Source organism: Vipera ursinii (genome assembly GCF_947247035.1).
Source record: "Vipera ursinii genome assembly, chromosome: 1".
NCBI classification, from domain to species: domain Eukaryota; kingdom Metazoa; phylum Chordata; class Lepidosauria; order Squamata; family Viperidae; genus Vipera; species Vipera ursinii.
The window spans coordinates 317154811-317173127 of NC_139512.1; the positions used below are offsets into that span (position 1 = coordinate 317154811).

The 18317-nt window shown below is 37.3% G+C and overlaps 1 protein-coding gene across 3 annotated transcripts in view; it reads left to right on the top strand.

Moving 5' to 3' along the window:
- The window catches only part of TTC7A (tetratricopeptide repeat domain 7A), a 189835-nt gene that overhangs the window by 140829 nt on the left and 30689 nt on the right, over positions 1-18317 (top strand). For 2 of the 3 annotated variants that reach the window (XM_083370776.1, XM_083370778.1), the window contains exon 19: positions 9581-9783. In XM_083370776.1, coding sequence (XP_083226902.1) covers positions 9581-9783 — 203 coding nt within the window. Of the gene's footprint in view, positions 1-9580; positions 9784-10209; positions 10793-18317 lie in introns of those variants that run through there. The other variant, XM_083370777.1, reaches the window with a different exon arrangement.

Genomic DNA, 18317 nt, shown 5'->3' on the forward strand with positions numbered 1-18317 from the left:
AAAAAGGGAAAATCAAGTTTTTTCAGATATTTCTTCACAAAGTAAAGATTTACAGCCTATTTCAAACAGTCCTTCTTTCTCCCAGTCTGATTTCTGTAACCCTCTGTAAATTAGTTCCATAGATTAATTGTGTTTCCGGTTCACCAGTAAACAAAATAAATGACTAATAGAAGCATAAAATTTAATTTCTTGGAAGCACATGTTTATTGTCAATTTAATCTGCTTTCCAAGCCCATTTTTTTCTTTGTTGGCTAATGTCAATTAAGTTTCTTCTCACCAATTAACCACCATTTTTTTTGTTCTGCTGCTACAAAAATTCTGCCTTGTTTTATTTATTTTCTATAGAATAAGCAATAGGATGAAAATTGGCTTTTCAACTTTTTTAAAAAAAAATAACCTAAATTAAACCACCCACATACATCATCCTCTACTGATTTTCAGTCCACCCTTTGAATAAATAATCCTCACTGTTAAAATCATCCTCACTGCCATGAATATATTTTATTGTTCTCGTTTACATACATTTCATCTTGTTACATTTGTGGTTTTGTTTTGGTTTTTGGCTTTTTAATTGTAACTATGCAAATACATTTATGAGCCCACACAGATTCAGAACAGCTGAAAAAAACCAGAGAAGTGCTATTCAATGCTCACATTTTCAAACTACTTATGTCTCCAGCCCATTTCATGTCTCCTCCTCCTCCCCCTCCCTTTGGTAGATAAAATTATATTGTTGGTTGCTAACAGTTGAATATGATAAAGTCCTTATGCAATATTCCTCCTGTTATCCTCATTTAATTCCCAATTCAGCAGGTTATTTTAATGCATCTAATTTTTTATGCCTATCAATTAAGTCCACTGATCATGTGTTCAGCACTTCACCAGATATTTCAATACCTCTCTGAAGAAAGCTGCCCCTTCCCACCCACCCCAATTTTACCTAGACTTTTAAAAGATGGAACTTTCAAATAAAGCCTTCAGCATTAAGTATGGGCAACTTTGTTTATAGCCCATGACATTCTCTCCCACAAGTCTGTTCTGCCTCATTTCCATATAAAAGAAATTTTATTTTTAAAATTCAATTTGGTATCTAAATACATTTCTCAATTTTTTAAAGAATATAAAAAAGAAGCCTCCAGTAAGCTGTTTTCTCTGGATATGTACAGTATTTTGGCCAAGGGACATTTTTGGAAAGTAGAAAACATGGCTTTGTCACAAAATGGCTGACATAAAGGATCTCACTATTCACAAAATATCTGCTTACCAAAGGAATCAATTAGAATGTTTGCTTTTTGCTATTTCTTCTACCTCCCAAAGATCTTATTGATACCCCGGGGTTGTTTTTTTCTTCCAAAGCAGGTGGGCTTCCCTTCAAACGAAACATTGAAGCATGATTTTTGTTTTCTAAATATACATTTGAGGTTTATGAAGCATTCACCATTGTGATATTTAAAGCCAGCACAGTAAATAAAATCAAGCCAGACATAAAATCCAAGGATGCCAAAATAAATTGTGCCTCATATGCATGGTCATTGCAGCCAAGGCAAATTCTCAACAACAAGGAATTGCAAATAAAACCCTTCTATGAAGTGAGCTCAAATCCTGATGATTTAATAAACACATCCATTGAAATAATCTGTGATAAAAGAGAAAGGGGGGGAGGAGGAGGAGGAGACAAGTAAAGGTCAGATAAGAGAGGGAGGGGCATGGCAAACATCTCAGTTTCAGAAAAGTGCCCTCCTACTTTCTTGGGCTATAAAGGCAAAGGGGAAGATATCTATTTTGAGACTTGCAAGACTGATGCCAGCCTTTAAGGTAGTTCAGACAAGAAGCACCAACCTTGAGTACTAACACTACCTTTATTGTTAGATTACAGCAGGGCTTTTTTTGTCATAGAACACCCAGAACGGAGTTCCGGCACCTTTTTTTGGATGGAACCTTGTAGGGTAGGCAAGGCGGATTGTATGACATGTGTGAGTTCTGGCACCTTTTTCTTTTACAAAAAAAACCCCCACCGGAATACAGTAACAGTAACCATACCTTTACATTTATGAACTGTTATCAGCAAGAATATTGAATTAGTTTGCTGTTCTCTTCTGGAATTTTTCAAAACTTCTCAGTCTCCTATCCAAGTCATAACCAAGTTTGACCTGTTTAGCTTTTCAGATCATCATTGTTGGCTAAGCACTGCTAAAAGATAGAGGGTAAAAAAATATTTCTGTAGATTAATCTGGGAGATGTCTGTTAAGTTGGATAAACAAAATCTGCAGTGCTCCTGCTTAGCATTGACTAAGATGGTGCCTGTCGTTACTCTCAGAGCACAGGTGAACCTTTTGGTGTTATTATCTAGAATGGAAAGTTTAGAAAATCTTCCCATTTAGTGTTTCATTCTTTTTAGAGGCATTTGCAGAATAAAGGTAGGAAGGGAGGCAAGTGGTGAAAATAGTATCACATCAAAGCAATACAAATACCACCCCTTTTGTATAAGTGTTTTATTTATTATTAAATTTTTATTTATTAAATGTATTGCCTTTATCTTTTCATACAATATACTTAAAAATAGCTGTATGTCTTCTGATTGTGCTGAAAAAAAGAAACAATGGAAATTCTTAGGTTTTTAATAATTCCTTTCACTCAAAAATTCTGTTTTTGACAGAATTTAATAATACTCAAGAGGCTGGTTTTTGTAGACATCACACTGCTGAAAAAGGTCAAGGAATTAAAACTGAAAATGAGGTCATGCTGGCATTATTTGCAAATGTAGTACATTTTTTAAGAATAGAAAGGGTTTTAAGACTAACAGGTCTCTGTAAAGGCAGTCAGAGTTTGAGGATTATTTCTTAATGTTCTTTTCACCCACTTGGCAGCAAAGATCCCTCCCCATTAGCCACAAACACCCTGCACGTTAAAGGCACATGTTGCTATGTATAATTGCAGCACAGAACTAACTGCTTTACAGTAGGTTAGATTGTTCATCTAGTTCTAGTTCTGTCCAAGCTGACCAAGGAAGGCTGTCCTGGAAGAAAAGATATCTTGTATTACCTGATCCTTTTATATGGGGGTTTGAACTAGAAGCTTTCTCCAGGCAAAGCTTGTCCTCTCCCATTGTTTTTTTCCTCTGAGAAATGAGAACTCAACCACATTTAGTTCTTCTTCAATTTTCCCCCACCTCTCATGAGTGTGAGAAACAGGATCCTCAGACTATTTTCCTGATGCCACCTGAGAAGGATATCAAAAATGGTCTTCATTAGCAGGAAGAAATCCTGTTCAGCCACAGATACTGTTTTCCTAAATATTGTTCACTGGAGGTCAAATAATATAAAAATAGGGGAAATGATTTAGCTTTGGGGATAGTCAACCTAATGAATACTGAATTGAAATGTTATTTGTCTTTATCAAATCCATTGATTAAATTGAAATAAATATCCTCATAAAAAGCTCAGGATCTTTACTTTTTAAGATCTTTGAGATTAAATTGAATTGCCTTGCACTTTAATAACAAAAAAATTATTACAAATTTTGTCAGAAGGTAATGTAACTGCATTCCAGAACCCATGTATTTAGAAATATGTCTTCTGGCCTTGACCCCTAATGCTTGATGTATGGTCTCCATTAGCTGTACGCTGCTCAGCTTTTGACATATTTTTAAAATGCATGGATGTACTACTATATCTAATACTGAAGATATAAAGTAGCTCCCAAAATTAGGCAGTTTTTGGAAGAAATTATACACAAAAATGTACCTTTCCCAGGGTGTTATCTAAATTACTTGATTACTGGTTCCTGAGAGAATTGAGAAAGGGGCTGGAGGGAAGCTAAATGGTGGGAGCTGTGGCTGGTGGGAGTGCCACACTCAGGTCAACCCTCCAGCCACTCATCTTTCTAAGGGATAGGGCAGACATGTCAAACACAAGGCCCGGGGGCCGGATCCGGCCCGCGAAGTGGTTTCATGCGGCCCTCGAAGCCATCCTGGAAACAGTGAGGGAACGGCCCCCACTGCCTTGGCCCTGGCCCAGAGACCCTCCTTCTGCCAGAGACCCTTAGATCTGTCCCACTCCTGCCCAGGCCCCCATAGGCACCCTTGATGCGAACGATGTAGAGCTGGCCACGCCTACCCAGTAGGCCACGCCCACCCTGGCCATACCCACCCGGCCCCCTGAGGGCAAGCGCAATGCTGATGCGGCCCTCAATGAAATTGAGTTTGACACCCCTGGGATAGGGTGCATTGCCCACCTTGTTCTCTTAGTCACTGGCATGTCTAGGCTAGTATTGCCAGGATCTTCAGTTCAGCTAGTCTCAGCTACTATCCCTTTGTTCATCTAAGCATGCTTCCTGCCAAAGGCTGATGAGAGGAACCCTTGCCTAGAAAAAGACTTAACAACCTTGAGTCAGACTGAAATAGCTAAATAACACACCTGACCCTTCTTACAAATGAAGGTGTTACTTTACAGCAACCTTTTACAACTAGATTTTGTCAAGAACTAAGGGTTCCATGCAAGATTATGACTGACATTTTTTTTGAACTACGGTATGCATGCTACATAATAGAGCATTCACATCAGTGGGAATTACTGCATGCTGTGACTCAGCTGCAGCCTGCTGTTCCTTTATTATTGTAAGCATTGTAAAACATGGGTTGTGAGTAGGTTAGACATGAATTGTATTGTGAAGTTTTTGTATTTTTTGCAGTGTTTAATACAAGTATTCCCTGAAACCTGAAAATTACTTCAAAGATTTCTCCAGGGAAAAAAGTTTGAGAAACTGCTTTTAAAGATTGAAAATAATTGTATTCTGTTCTTTCTTTTGTTATTGTGACAATATTAATGTTGTCAGCTCTTACCTAGGCAGCATAATGGTGTCTGATACCAGAAAACTGAATAATCGTAATTATTTATTTTAAAAGTATTTTTCTCCAATAGCATTAGGAAGAATTACTAATTTTCTGTTGAAATATTTTAGCTTTAATAAACTACTTCAGTAAAAACAAAATAGTCATCTGAAGATTGTATGAGGGCTTAATAATTGTTGTACATAGATCATAACAAAATGTTTACAGTAACAAAACTTGATCCATGTCAGCAGATTGCATTAAGAGTCTTGCCCAGTATTTCTATTTGTGAAATGCATTCACATACTACAGCTTGTTGCCAAAAAATATACATATTAAAACAATCTCATTATTCATACTTTCCCTTTGTAAAAATAGATTCCCACCTATCTGTTATATATAGTAAATATATCTGGGGAGGGGGATTGCTAATAGTTATAAAATAAAATGACCTGGGTTTTTTTCCTAATGCTCCTTTATGAAACATTCAGTTATGCAAAACATTTTTAAACTTAAGCTAAACAAGATTATTTTAAAGAATTTCTATCATATTATTCAGCTGGAAAGGTTCCCAGAATGGTTTCCATCAGATCAATAGTTTCCAGAGAGGTATTTATGTTATTATTATTAATTTTTGCAGCAAAACAATAGAGGCAATTTAAAGACTGACAAATGTTCAATTTAAAAGAAAAGAACATAAAAGAAAGAAGAATTTTTCATCAATATATAAAATACTTATAATAGGGCCAAAGGAAACTGGTCTCAAAATAGAACTAAATGGTGCAGTCCTACATAATTCCTCTCTATTCAGGCAGTTGAATTGACTGCAAACAGATGATAGAAGGAGTCAAATAGGACAGTTTTCAGCCATTCCATTTATTCTCATCAAACAAGATAAAATGGCTCTGATTCTCTGAAATTGTTAGCATCAAACATGAAGGAATTGAGATTCCAAGGTCGTGTATTGATCTCCACTATAGCTATTTAAATGTTATAAGCAAAGAAGGATGCTTGTGATGTTGCCAATATTCATTATGATGACTACTTCTGTCTAGGGATGTGCATATCAATGTCAGTTAGATCCACCCAACAATACAAAATGGGAAATTAGAGCTGAGATTTTGCAACAGTTTAAAAAAGAAATACAAAACATGAGGACTCAGAACTGCAAGTGACCTTCAGTTTTGTGGTCCCCAAAGTAGGTGAAGCCAAAATTCCTTGAACTGGGAGGAGTTTGAGAGTGGTGTTGTGAGTCAAACTGGATACTTTAAGTCTGACAGATGGTTAGGATACCCATTTCTGCTTTAAAGCTCCTGAAATCCCCCCCACTTCCCTGATTCTTGTAGTGAAGATTTTAAGCCTTTGAGCTGACTTCTGATGTAAGGAATTATCTAATGGTCTAGAGCAGGGGTGTCAAACTCACAACGTCATGTGATGTGTCACGACGTATCACGACTTTTTTCCATTGCCGGCAATGGGGTGGGCGCGGTTTCAGCATGATGCATCCGGCAGTTTGATATCCCTGGTCTAGAGATTGTCTATATTTTTATAGTATATCTATAAATCTATAAGATATACTTGTATCTACTTAATAAATATCCTATTTTTTTGCTCAGATGAGAACTCATGGCAACCAACTTAACACAAATTCAATATTGAAATACAAAAGGAATGCTAACATACCGTAATTTAATTATTGCCATCCTAGTGAAAGAACTCTGAGTTCATAGATTTTCTAAATGCTGAGAGAGAGTAGGGGCCAAAGCATAGCCTGGGAGCAATATGAAAAAAAAATGTAATTGGGAAATCTTCATAAGGATTTTTGCTGTAGATGTTAATGACCACATAGTTCTTAACAGGACAAAATCGTAACAGATAAGCCTACAGCCATTTGGAGCTTTAAATGCCAATACAACGTATGCTGTTTCAGTGCAGGCATCATGTAGTTTCTGCACTTCGTATTGCTTAACTTTTGCCTAATTGTCAAATATGTCATGTGCAGTCTTCAAGTAGTTTTCAAAGATAGCCACATAGAATATAATGCAATAGTCAAGATGAGATGTAATTATATTTAGGCATAGATCATTGCAACCAAAATTGACCAGCTGGCTCACTAGCCTTAATTGTGTGAAAGTACTTCTTGCCATCAGCCCTAAAAGCAGTGGCAGCTAAGGAACAAGGAGCATTTTGGGACTGCAGACCTGATGGTTCAGGAATAATGCAACTTTGATTCCCGATTCCCATTTCTTATCTACACATTTCTGTCAGGTTTTGATTTAATTGCAGCTGTTTCATTTTACTCTCCCTTTGTTAACTTAAGCAATATTCAAGGATACCAATTGTTTTCTGGCAGTTGCATAGTAAAAAATAATAAAGGTGATAGAGTATCAGTTGTAAAGGTGACACGCCATTTCAAAGTTCTGGAAGTCACCCCAGCAGTTTTATGTATATGTTAAACAGCATGAAAATAAGATAAATCCTATGAAGCACCATAAACAATGTCATATAGAAATTTCCCAAGCAGGTTTCTAAACATTGCCTACAGTACATGAAGGAAGCCATTGCATAACAATATCCCATTTGCCAGAAAATGCAGGAACACACAACTGGACCACCATGTTCTTCTTCACCTTTCCCAGAAATAAAATATTTGAATTCCACAGATTTCCTAAGTAATTTCCTATGAGCTGAGGTCAGGAAAAAGCCATGTTAGGAAACCTTAGAGACACACAAGCTTGCTACTGGTTCATAAATACAAAAGGCTCCTGAAGTATCACAGAGATAAAATCAAAAGAGCTAGGAACACTGAATTGCCCATGGAGAGTCCAGAGTTCATTAATATTCATCAGGTTCATGTTTGGAGCCCTAGATTTGATTTGTTTTTCTTGGCATATTGTCAAATTTCATTTAATATATTATCTAATATGAGTCCTTGTTTCTTTAAGGCACTTTTTGGCAATCTCTGGTTTTGGTGTTACAGGTTATTGTGATTTTTTCCTTCCATGGAGAAAAGATTTAGAGAATCTTCATGATTTAATATTTGAAATGTTGAATTCGGGGTCAAAGAGAGAACCAGAATCAAGGTTAGCCTCAGTTGTTGAAAGTTGCTGATGACTTTATGTTAAACACTCCTTCTCAGCCTACCTTACAAGATTGTTTTAGAGTTAATATGAAGATCCCCACAGTTGTTATAGAGTTCACTCTTAACCATAGTGACACCAAAGTCATGAAATGTGCATTGTGATATCCAAACGCAAACTGTGCCTTTCCACACTTGTATCATGACATCTCATACAATTATGTAAGGAGTAATGTTTGCATCACAATATTGTACTATATCACTCACTTTTCCTCTCTTCCCCTCCCCTCCCCAATCTATGTGAAGTACCCTGCGTTCAAATAAAAAGGATATAAAAAAATAAATTCACTGATTCTCTCTTATCAGCAATGGCCAGCTTTATTTGTATGCAAATACTGCTATCATTTCTCTAATAACAAAGGAAGATTTCAAAAAAAATTGCCAGGAGAGCACAAGTATTTTTGGATCTGGCGAGTGTAGCAGTTCTTTGGATGGGCCACATATATGCTATAAGAGGCCTGGATCTTGTATATTTTCTCTTTCATTAGAAATATTGTTAAGGTGAGGTGCTTTTTGTTAAATTGATAAAAAAAACCTCCTCCCATTAGAAACCTAGTTTCAGAGCAGGCAGTGTTCTTGGTATTAAATAGCTTCATATGTTCACCAAAAAAATCACAGTCTTCTTCCCCACGGAGGGATAACAAAGGAGAAAGCTCTAAATGAATCCACATATTTGTTGTAAGGGCAGAGAAAAACCAAAGAAAGGACTGTATTCCACCGAATAGTGAGAAATGAGAAAGATTTTTAAAAAGCTACTTTTCTTTAAAATCCAGTTGTCATCTATCTTTTTGTTGATTCAGGTCAGGCAGGCACAAATAGAGGGGGACTGGTCAAATTAATATCTTTAAAATAATTGTGAGCCACAAAGCTGGTATGATCCGACTGTTTAGTGGCTGGTGGTGCATTAGCAGTGATATCAGTGAGCTCTGGAAGTGCTTGAGAGCATGTATTTGGAGTCAGAGTTGGCTGTGGAAATCTAGGCTGAGACTGTGGATCTTCCTGGCAGTATCAACATTTGGCAGCAGCAAATTCAATGAGTTTTCAAAAAGTCACTAGGCCACACAAATCTGGTGGCAGGCCACACGTTCTGCAGGCCTGATTTAAGTTGACCAAATGAAAAATTCATTTTATGACCAGAAAAAGTAATCAACATCGTAATCATCCCTTTAATATTATCGAACAACAGTATCTGCCTATCTTTGGGAAAGCCCCTTGAGAAATACTCAATAAGTGGACAAAAATGTCAAATCCATTCTTAACATCTGGCTACTGTAAAACCAACAATTCAACCTAGAAATAAGGGGAAAAAATTCTGACAGCGAGAACAATCAGTTGAATAACTTGCCTTCTGGAGTTGTGGGTGCTCTATCACTGGAGATTTTAAAAAATAGACTGGACAACTATTTGACTAAGATGGTATAAGGTCTCCTGCCTTGGGCCTGGATTATAAGGTCTCCAGGGTCCCTTCAACCCTATGATTCTCTGTTCCATACATATCTAGCACCTTTTGGAAATCCATGTGTCATAAGCAAATTATTTTTCCTGTGGCAATTATTTTATGGTCTCCAGAATAAAGCTTAGAATATATCCATGCTTTGTTTTGGGTTCTGTAGCTGAAGTCTTCATGGAACAACAGCATCTCAAAGAAGCAAGTTTTTGTATCCAGGAGGCAGCCAGTCTTTTTCCCACATCTCATGCTGTGCTGTACACGCGGGGGAGGCTCGCAGAGATGAACGGCAGCTTGGAAGAGGCTAAGCAGTTGTATGATGAAGCATTAACTGTGAATCCAAATGGAGTGGAAATCATGAACTGTTTGGTAAGTGTGTACATGGGAACCAGTCTCTGTTTGTCCTTGCTATGGCACTCGGAACACCAAGAATTATTTTAGAATTCAGGCCAGCCATATGATTGGAAATATTTCTAGAAATCTTTACTTGTACTTCAATGGAACTGCCATGTCTCTTAATGCTTTTAATGTTGCTATTCTAGTGAGCTCCTTACAATAGCGGGGATCCCTAATTTTTTGGGACTGGTGTTCACATTTGGGATGTTGAGAACATGTTGTGGGCACTCTTGCAATTTAGGTATTGTAGCAAATAAGCAGACAAATTCTCCATAGAAATAAGAACTTAATTATTCTTTGGCATGAGGTGATTGGTCCATCTAACCCAGTATTATTTTCATTGATATAATAGCTGCTTTCCTGAGATTCAGATAGGACTTTTTCAATCTTTCTTTGAAGGTGAATGAATTAAATGTGGGACTTCCTGCCTGTACCTCAGCTGCTCTGCTGCTGATCTCATCTGTGACTCTTCTCTGCTAATCTTCAAAATCTAAATTATTTAGCTGTTACCACTTCCTGTGGAAGCAAATGCTCTGTGATATACAATTTTTGCTTAACAAATAAATATGCATTTCATATATGTTGCCTTGAGCCTTCTGTTCCAAAATTAGCCAACAGAATTATTTCAGCTCCATTTGTTCTGCACTAAGGATTATTTTATTGTTTTTTTATGCTTGTTGTTTCCACTCAAGTTTTTCCTTACTAAATGAATCTTCTTCCCCACATTTCTTTGTTACTTAGCAGCAGTCTTTTGTTTGTGTATTGTATTTCTGTATGTATTGTGTTTTTTTCTATTATTGAAAGGCAGAAATAGTAACAATTATTTTTATATGACCACTGTATCTCTTCTGTTAGATTTGAAGTCCTTTGTATTACTTGAACAGTCCAGTCTACTCCCAAGCCAAATTCCTCTTGTAAGCAGGACTTTTTGTCCTTCGTATGTCAGCATTAATTAAGGCAGAATTCCTACATTTCCCCTTAGGCTGTTAGAAAATATGATTTGAAAACACCAGGGCTGATTTTAAGCAAAGGGCATAAATCCAGTGGCTAGCAGAGCAGTCAATACATTGACATTGCAAGCAAAAATAAAGTTATAAGCACACTTGGAATTTTCTCCGAAGATATTTTTAACTTTGTTTCAAGGGATGGGTGTTCAAAGATGATAATTATTAAATTATTAAAATCTAATGCTATTCCATGATAAATTAATAGCCAAATTCCATTGTATAACAGTAAATTAACCATAACTACAGTATATATTTGATGACTTTTATCTAGATTTGGAGTGAAAGAACTGGTAGAAAAAATACTATATGCAACAGGAGGAGGAACCAGAATTTCTAAAATATTTTAGATAAAAGCGCTTCATCAGTACTATCACTCAGAACTCAAGCTATAACTTAGAAAGCTTTGCCATGTGAGCTAGTGAAGAGCTTATGTAACTATATTATATGAATACATATTTTAGAAATTACTTTTCACTATATGTAGCAAACATGGTAAACTATGAGAATTCTTCAAAGTTGTTGAGATTTCTTAATAATACTGCATCAAGCTGTATGAAACACTAGTAAGCACTCCCAATGTGTCCATTGCTCAGGCTATTTTTTCCAAATATAAGGTCACGTTGGCCCTGTTATACATTGATTTCAAAATCTGATGAAAAGAAAATGCACAAAATTAATATTCAAATAATCTTGTGTATTTTTTCCTAACATAAATGCCCATGAATACTTTTCTTAGTGCGCATCTTTTTTCATCAGTTTTCTGCTGATGTAAAAGTGTGCTTTTTCTTATGATCTTGTGTGCAGTTTAAATTTTAAAATGCCATTAGCACTTATAAACCATCAGCATAGTTCTAGTTCCCTGCACACTTTTGAAGATTGCATTCCTATAATAAACTAGCAAAGAAAAGTCGACTATCTAATTTAGACACATTTGGATTGCAATGTTTGAAGAAACAACTTTGTTGCAAAGCCTTGGTGAGTGTCAGGCACAACAAACCATGAATTGATCAAAGTTACTTCTTTATTGTTGCAATGCCTATTTACAAAAATTTTGCCAGAATAACTGCATTCTCTTGGGAATGGTCAGATAGGGTCAGGGACTCTGGGGGAAGTAAGGCCTCTACCGCTTTCTGCTATGCAAGGACTCTAAGCTCAGCTTCCCCCCCCCCTTCACATCTCATTCCTCTCATCACAGTAAATCTCTGTTTCCTAATTTTTGTGGAAACTTCACAATTTCTTTCCTTAATTTGTGATAAAATATAAAGAACATTCAATAGGCACAACTTTCCAATGTCATTGAAAAATATTGCTCATATCAAACGCTTATCAAGGGACTCTGCCAATTGTTACATTGCCTCAAATATTGATAGGATCAGGAATATTTTACTGAAAATGTTGTCCAAACTCTGAGCAATAGTAGAATGATTACAGTATTTTACTTGGGCCATAAAATTATTCACAAATTCAATCAATCAATTGCCACTACAATACTGGCAATAATATCAACTGATCCATTTAAAGAGCGCATAAATAGGTATTAAAAAGAAATGTCCTCAGTTGTCTTCTTGTATTCTAATAAAGTACTAGCACTTCAAATAATCAACAAACCTCTGCACACTTGGCAGCAATCAACAGAAAATTCCTGTTCAACCTATTTATGAGGCTTTAGGGTGAGAAAGAATAAATGCAGTAACTGTTTTTAATGCTTTTAGAGGCTGTGGTACCACCTGTGGTTTTGTTGATAAAATCAAGCTTTCATGTTGTAATATTTTCAAGCAATTAAATGAAAGCAATTTAGAAGCTTTTGCTGACTTTGAACTGGATGTAACACCATCAGATGCTTACAACTACTGCATTAGAACATGCTTTTTAAGCTGCTTATGGCAGCTTTGCAAAAACTAATGCTGGAGAAATCAAATGAGCTTCAATCGGAAGAGATGTCTCAATTCATCCTGCTTTTTGAGTTCCCACTCTATGGACACATCACCAGTTTATGGGAAGATAGCATAACTTCAGTATTAATATGAACCTTCTAAGTTGACTAGATTGTCACCAGTTTCATGGATCACACCTGCCATATTGTTCATATAAATCAGGGTTCTTCAAACTTGGCCCTTTTATGACTTGTGAACTTCAACCCCTAGAATTTCTCAGCCAGCGTGCCTGGCTGAGTAATTCTGGGAGTTGAAGTTCACAAGTCATAAAAGGGCCAAGTTTGAAGAACCCTGATATAATAAACCAGATGGCCATCGACATTTTGGAACTGCCCTTTCCATGGACCTGCATGTACTGCCTTGTATAGCCATTTGAAAGTGAATGAGAATCAAATTCGGAACTGCAGGAATTAGATGTTGAAGGACATGCAGGTGTCAGTGAACAGAACAAAAATATCATCATTCCATGTGATACCTGTATGCATCTTTTAAATCAGAGGTTCTTGGCCACTTTATGACTTGTGGCTGAGGAATTCTAGGAGTTGAAGTCCACAAATCATAAAATGGCCAAGGTTGGGGACCCCTGTTTTAAATGGTCTGTGCTATTGTCAGGACCCACCCCAATCCATGTCTTAGGAAAACAAAAACTCTTGGAGTCAGTTCTAGTCCAAAAGGAATTTTTACTAGGACATGTTTGGTTGTGGAAATACAAGACAGGACTTGGTATTGTTTTACAAATTGAAACTTTATAAAGAGTTCCCGGTTCAACCCCCTTCCCTCAGCCCCATTTGGCCAGCCCCCCATCATTTTACTTCGTGTCATCCCTTTCGTGGGAAAAAGGGAACTTCAAATCTTTATGGTTATTGCCTTCTTCCTTTACAGATTCAAATGGAGACACAGGCCAGATGCCTTCTTCCCTAACCCTCCCTTTTGTTCCCCCAGTTCAAAAGGTTTCCTTTGGTCTTTGAAATAACCTAAGGCAGGCTGAATCCACATGCGCTCCTCCTTCCTCGGGAGATGGCAGAATCCATGGGGGGGGGATAATGTTTTAAACATACATTTATGAATGTGATATAAATGGATTCTGACAGCTATATTATATCAAGCCTATGAGCAACCTAACATGTGGATCATATTGCTAACATGTGTCTATTATTGCCTTTAGGAAGTAATATCCTGGAACAGAAGATTGCTCATAATGATATCTATAGAATAATAATTACTCAGATATGCATTGCGGAAAAAGAATAACTAATTTGGTTAAGCTTTTGGAACTAAAAGTGCCCAAAACTACACAGTTTTCCGAACTTTCCAACTTTAGAATGCTATGTTGGAGGGAGGGGGAAGTGTGATCATAAATATTGCAAGTGGGCATTAAAGTTATTGTTTTTATCTTGCTGCCCAAAAGTTCCAAAGGGCACTATATGCACTTATTACTAAAATGTTAAAGTCAGTACAGTATTTGATAGATGTCACTCCTGTCATAGTGATAAATTTTAAGCATGGTACTTAAATTCCAGAAGCAGCAGGATTTCCCCTCCCTCTCTTGGACTTTTGCAAATCTTTTATAAGAGGAAAATCCCGTGTAGTTAGGCTTCTGATTCAATTAAGCAAGGCCAATCTCATCTCTGTAATTCAAACACAAGACAATAGGTCTAAAATAATAAATTGAATAGTTTGTGTGATTAAGCAGATCATATCTTGATTGCAATCTAAACTCTACAGAAGACAGGAACTTTTAAGAGAGATGCAGAGACTAAATGTGAACCTATTAGTTAAGAGCTAGAAAGACTTAGCTTCCAATTTCACTTCAATTGTTAGAATCCATTGTATAAAATGAATAAAATTCTTTGCAGCAGTCTTAAATTCTGAGATCATGAAAGAGTACAAAGTTTGCTGTCCGTAACTGGGAGGTTCTTAAGCATGACATAAGTGGAATATCATCCTGCTATATGTATTCCTTGATATTAACATAATGTCTTTGATATTGTAGGAAATATATACAATCCAGTACACTAATATTACAGAAAAGCTGGTAATGGTGGCTAAACAGGCAGATGAGATGCTTTTAAATGCTTCTTCAAATGGTGCTTTTATTTGTTGCTAATACCCACTCCATTGTAGGAAAGAGTAGGAACCACCTAGTTAGCATGAGACTATTAAAACGTCATTTTCTTGTTGAGTTTCTGCCTTTAATACACAGTGTAGGTCCATTGTCATCATCATGTTATTTTTTTAATGACAATTCCATGTGATGTCTTCAATGGATTAACATCTGTAACTGTTGTGCAAGCTCATATATGGAGTGATTTCTTTAACAAAAAAAATCTGGCTATGAGAAATTAATACAGGATATTATTTTCTGCATCCTGTACTAAAAATAATAAGAATGCACTGAAATGAATCTGGGCACTAGCATTTCATATTTCTTTCTGAAACTAAATTTATCCTATTCCACATGTATCCTTGTTTTTCAAGAAAACTTTTTCAAGTTTTCATAATAGGAGGGTTTTTATGTTTACTTTTTATTTAGATGTTTTAATCCCGCCTTTATTATTTTTATAAATAACTTGGGGTAGTGAACATACCTAATATTCCTTCCTTCTCCTTTTTCCCTCAAAAACAATCCTGCGAGATGAGTTGAACTGAGAGAGACTGATTGGCCCAAAGTCACTTAGCTGGCTTTCATGCCTAAGGTGGGAATACAACTCAGTCTCCTGGTCTCTAGCCTGTAGCTGTAACTACTAAACTGCTTAATATTTAAAGCTCTCAATATCACTTTCCTTTGGATTAGCCTGAAAAAAAAGACATGTCACTGAACCTTATACTGACACTAATCAAATTCTCACTTAACCAGGAAATATGAATGTGAAAGTGCATTTAAAATTCTGTTTTCAGACACTAGTAGAATAAAAGGTCAAAAGGATCATGTTCATTTCCATAGGGATCCATAGGGAGTTCATTTTTTTCTAACACTTTGCTTCATGACAATCTTCACCTTTAAGACCTTAGGTATTACTATGAACTGCTCTCTGTGTTACAATCAGTAACAGAAAAACAAACGATTTTTTATAGGCCATCTGAGAACCATTATGGTGGATACAGATTAAAATGTTGGATTAAGAATGTGAATCACTATATATCCTAAATTACCTCCTTTTGAAACATAGGTAAAATAAAAAAAATTCAGGTTTACACTTAGACTTATGGTACAAAATTGTAGACATCTGTATTTTTTTTTCTGTACCTATATTTAACAATGTTAACTCTTCTCTGATAGCATAATCTGATCTAAAACCCTGCAGATATGGTAGATCACAATTTACTGGTTTTTCATCTAGCATGCTAGTGCTGGCTAGGTCTGGTTAGAATTACAGTCAAATTCATTTTGAGAATACAGACTAAAGGAAGCTGACATGACATAATGGAAAGAACAGTCAGGCAAGTCCTTAGCTGGCGTAAATACCTTTCTTCAGCAGAGAATCTCCACCCTCATCCCCCAAAGCAATCTGCACAAACTCAGCTCTGTCTGCCTTTCCTGGCATCTATCAGAATAAATTGCATCCACAGTATCAGAGGACAGACAATAGCAGAAGCGGATGTAAATTCTAAGGTGGTTACAGCAGTGTCATTTCATAATAATAAGTACAACAAAATATGGGGAATTGTTTCTTTTTTTTTCTCCCTATTTGGAGACAATAAAAGGGGAGATAATATCCATTTGAAGTTGTCAATGAATGTTTTGAGCATTTGGTGTAAGTGGACACTAATTCTCCTTGATGCTCCTGCAAAATTGTTCTCTATATATTACTAAAACTCTCATTTTGGTAACCTTTAACTGGGCTAAATGGTGCATCATAGGGCAATCATTTTTGAACCAACCTTGTGATTCCCAAGGGAATGAAATATGGGGAAATTGTGACTGCTTCAGTGCTGCTGCTGCTGTTGCAGCCACAACCCTCATTTTCAATATTCTATGAGAGTTTCTCAGCCACTCTTTAACCCTTCACTCTCTCCTCCATCCAGCAGCAGCCATTTATCTGTCTGCTGGGAAGGGAAGGGAAGGGAAGGGAAGGGAAGGGACAGAAGGAGGAAAGAGGAGAGAGGAAGATTTCCAACCTCGCTGCCAGCTTCCAACCAGGAAATTCAATGGGTAATCCAACAGGAAGTTGGAAGTCATTCCCCCTTCACTGATTTTTTGCCAACCCGTGGTCATTCTCATCATTCTATTTCCAGAGATAAGGAAAATATCTCTGAAATGATGACAGGAAATCAAAAGATTATTTTGTTGTTGTTAGTTATGAAATCGTGTCCAGCCCATTGCGACCCCATGGACAACATTCCTCCAGGCCTTCCTGTCCTCTACCATCTTCTGGAGTCCATTTAAGCTCATGCCTACTGCTTCAGTGACTTCATCCAGCCACCTCATTCTCTGTCCTCCCTTTCTTCTATTGCCCTCAATCTTTCCCAGCATTAGGCTCTTCTCTAGTGACTCCTTCCTTCTCATTTAGTGGCCAAAGTATTTGACAAAAGATTATAATGAACCTGAAAAAAAGAAGTCAAACATTGGTGAGCTGCTTTCTCATAATACAAATTCTCTACTGGAAACTTTCAAACAAATAGTGAAAGCATAGAATGATGGCATTATATTTTATTCATTTATCTAATTTATATATTTATTTATTTATTTATTTATTTATTTATTTATTAAATTTTTATACCTCCCTTCTCCCGAAGGACTCAGGGCGGTGTACAGGGCAATAAATATAAAAACAAAATACAAAAGTTAAAAAACAATTAAATAATATGCCCAAATATAAAACAGTAATTAAAAGACATTAAAACCCCAACCCTAACCCATCAAACCAGGTCAGATTGCTCGAATAAATAAGTTTTTAGATCGCACCGGAAGGAGCGAAGGTCGGGGGCCATCCGGAGCTCAACCGGCAAGCGGTTCCACAGGTCTGGCACGCCCACAGAGAACGCCCTCCCCCTAGGGGCCACCAATCTACATTCTTTGATCGGAGGCACCCTGAGGAGGCCCTCTCTGTGGGAGCGCACTGGACAGAGGGAAGTTGACGCCGGCCGCAGGTGTTGCCATAGGTAATCCGGACCCATGCCATGTAGGGCTTTGTAAGTCATTACCAACACCTTGAATCTCACCCGGAAGGCAACCGGCAGCCAATGCAGCTCGCGGAGCAAAGGTGTAACATGGGAGTATTGGGAGACTCCCAGCACAACTCGCGCGGCTGCATTCTGCACCAGTTGGAGCCTCCGAGTGGTCTTCAAGGGCAGCCCCATGTAGAGAGCATTACAGTAGTCCAGACGAGAGGTCACGAGCGCATGAGTGACTGTACACAAGGCATACCGGTCCAGATAGTGCCGCAACTGGCGCACCAGGCGGACCTGGGCAAAGGCCCCCCTAGTCACAGGTCCAATGCTCTTTCACACTTACGGCCATTGTAGCATCCCCGTGGTCACATGATCAAAATTCAGAAACTTGGCAACTGGTTCATATTTATGACGGTTGCAGTGTCCTGGGATCATGTGATCAGCTTTTGCGACC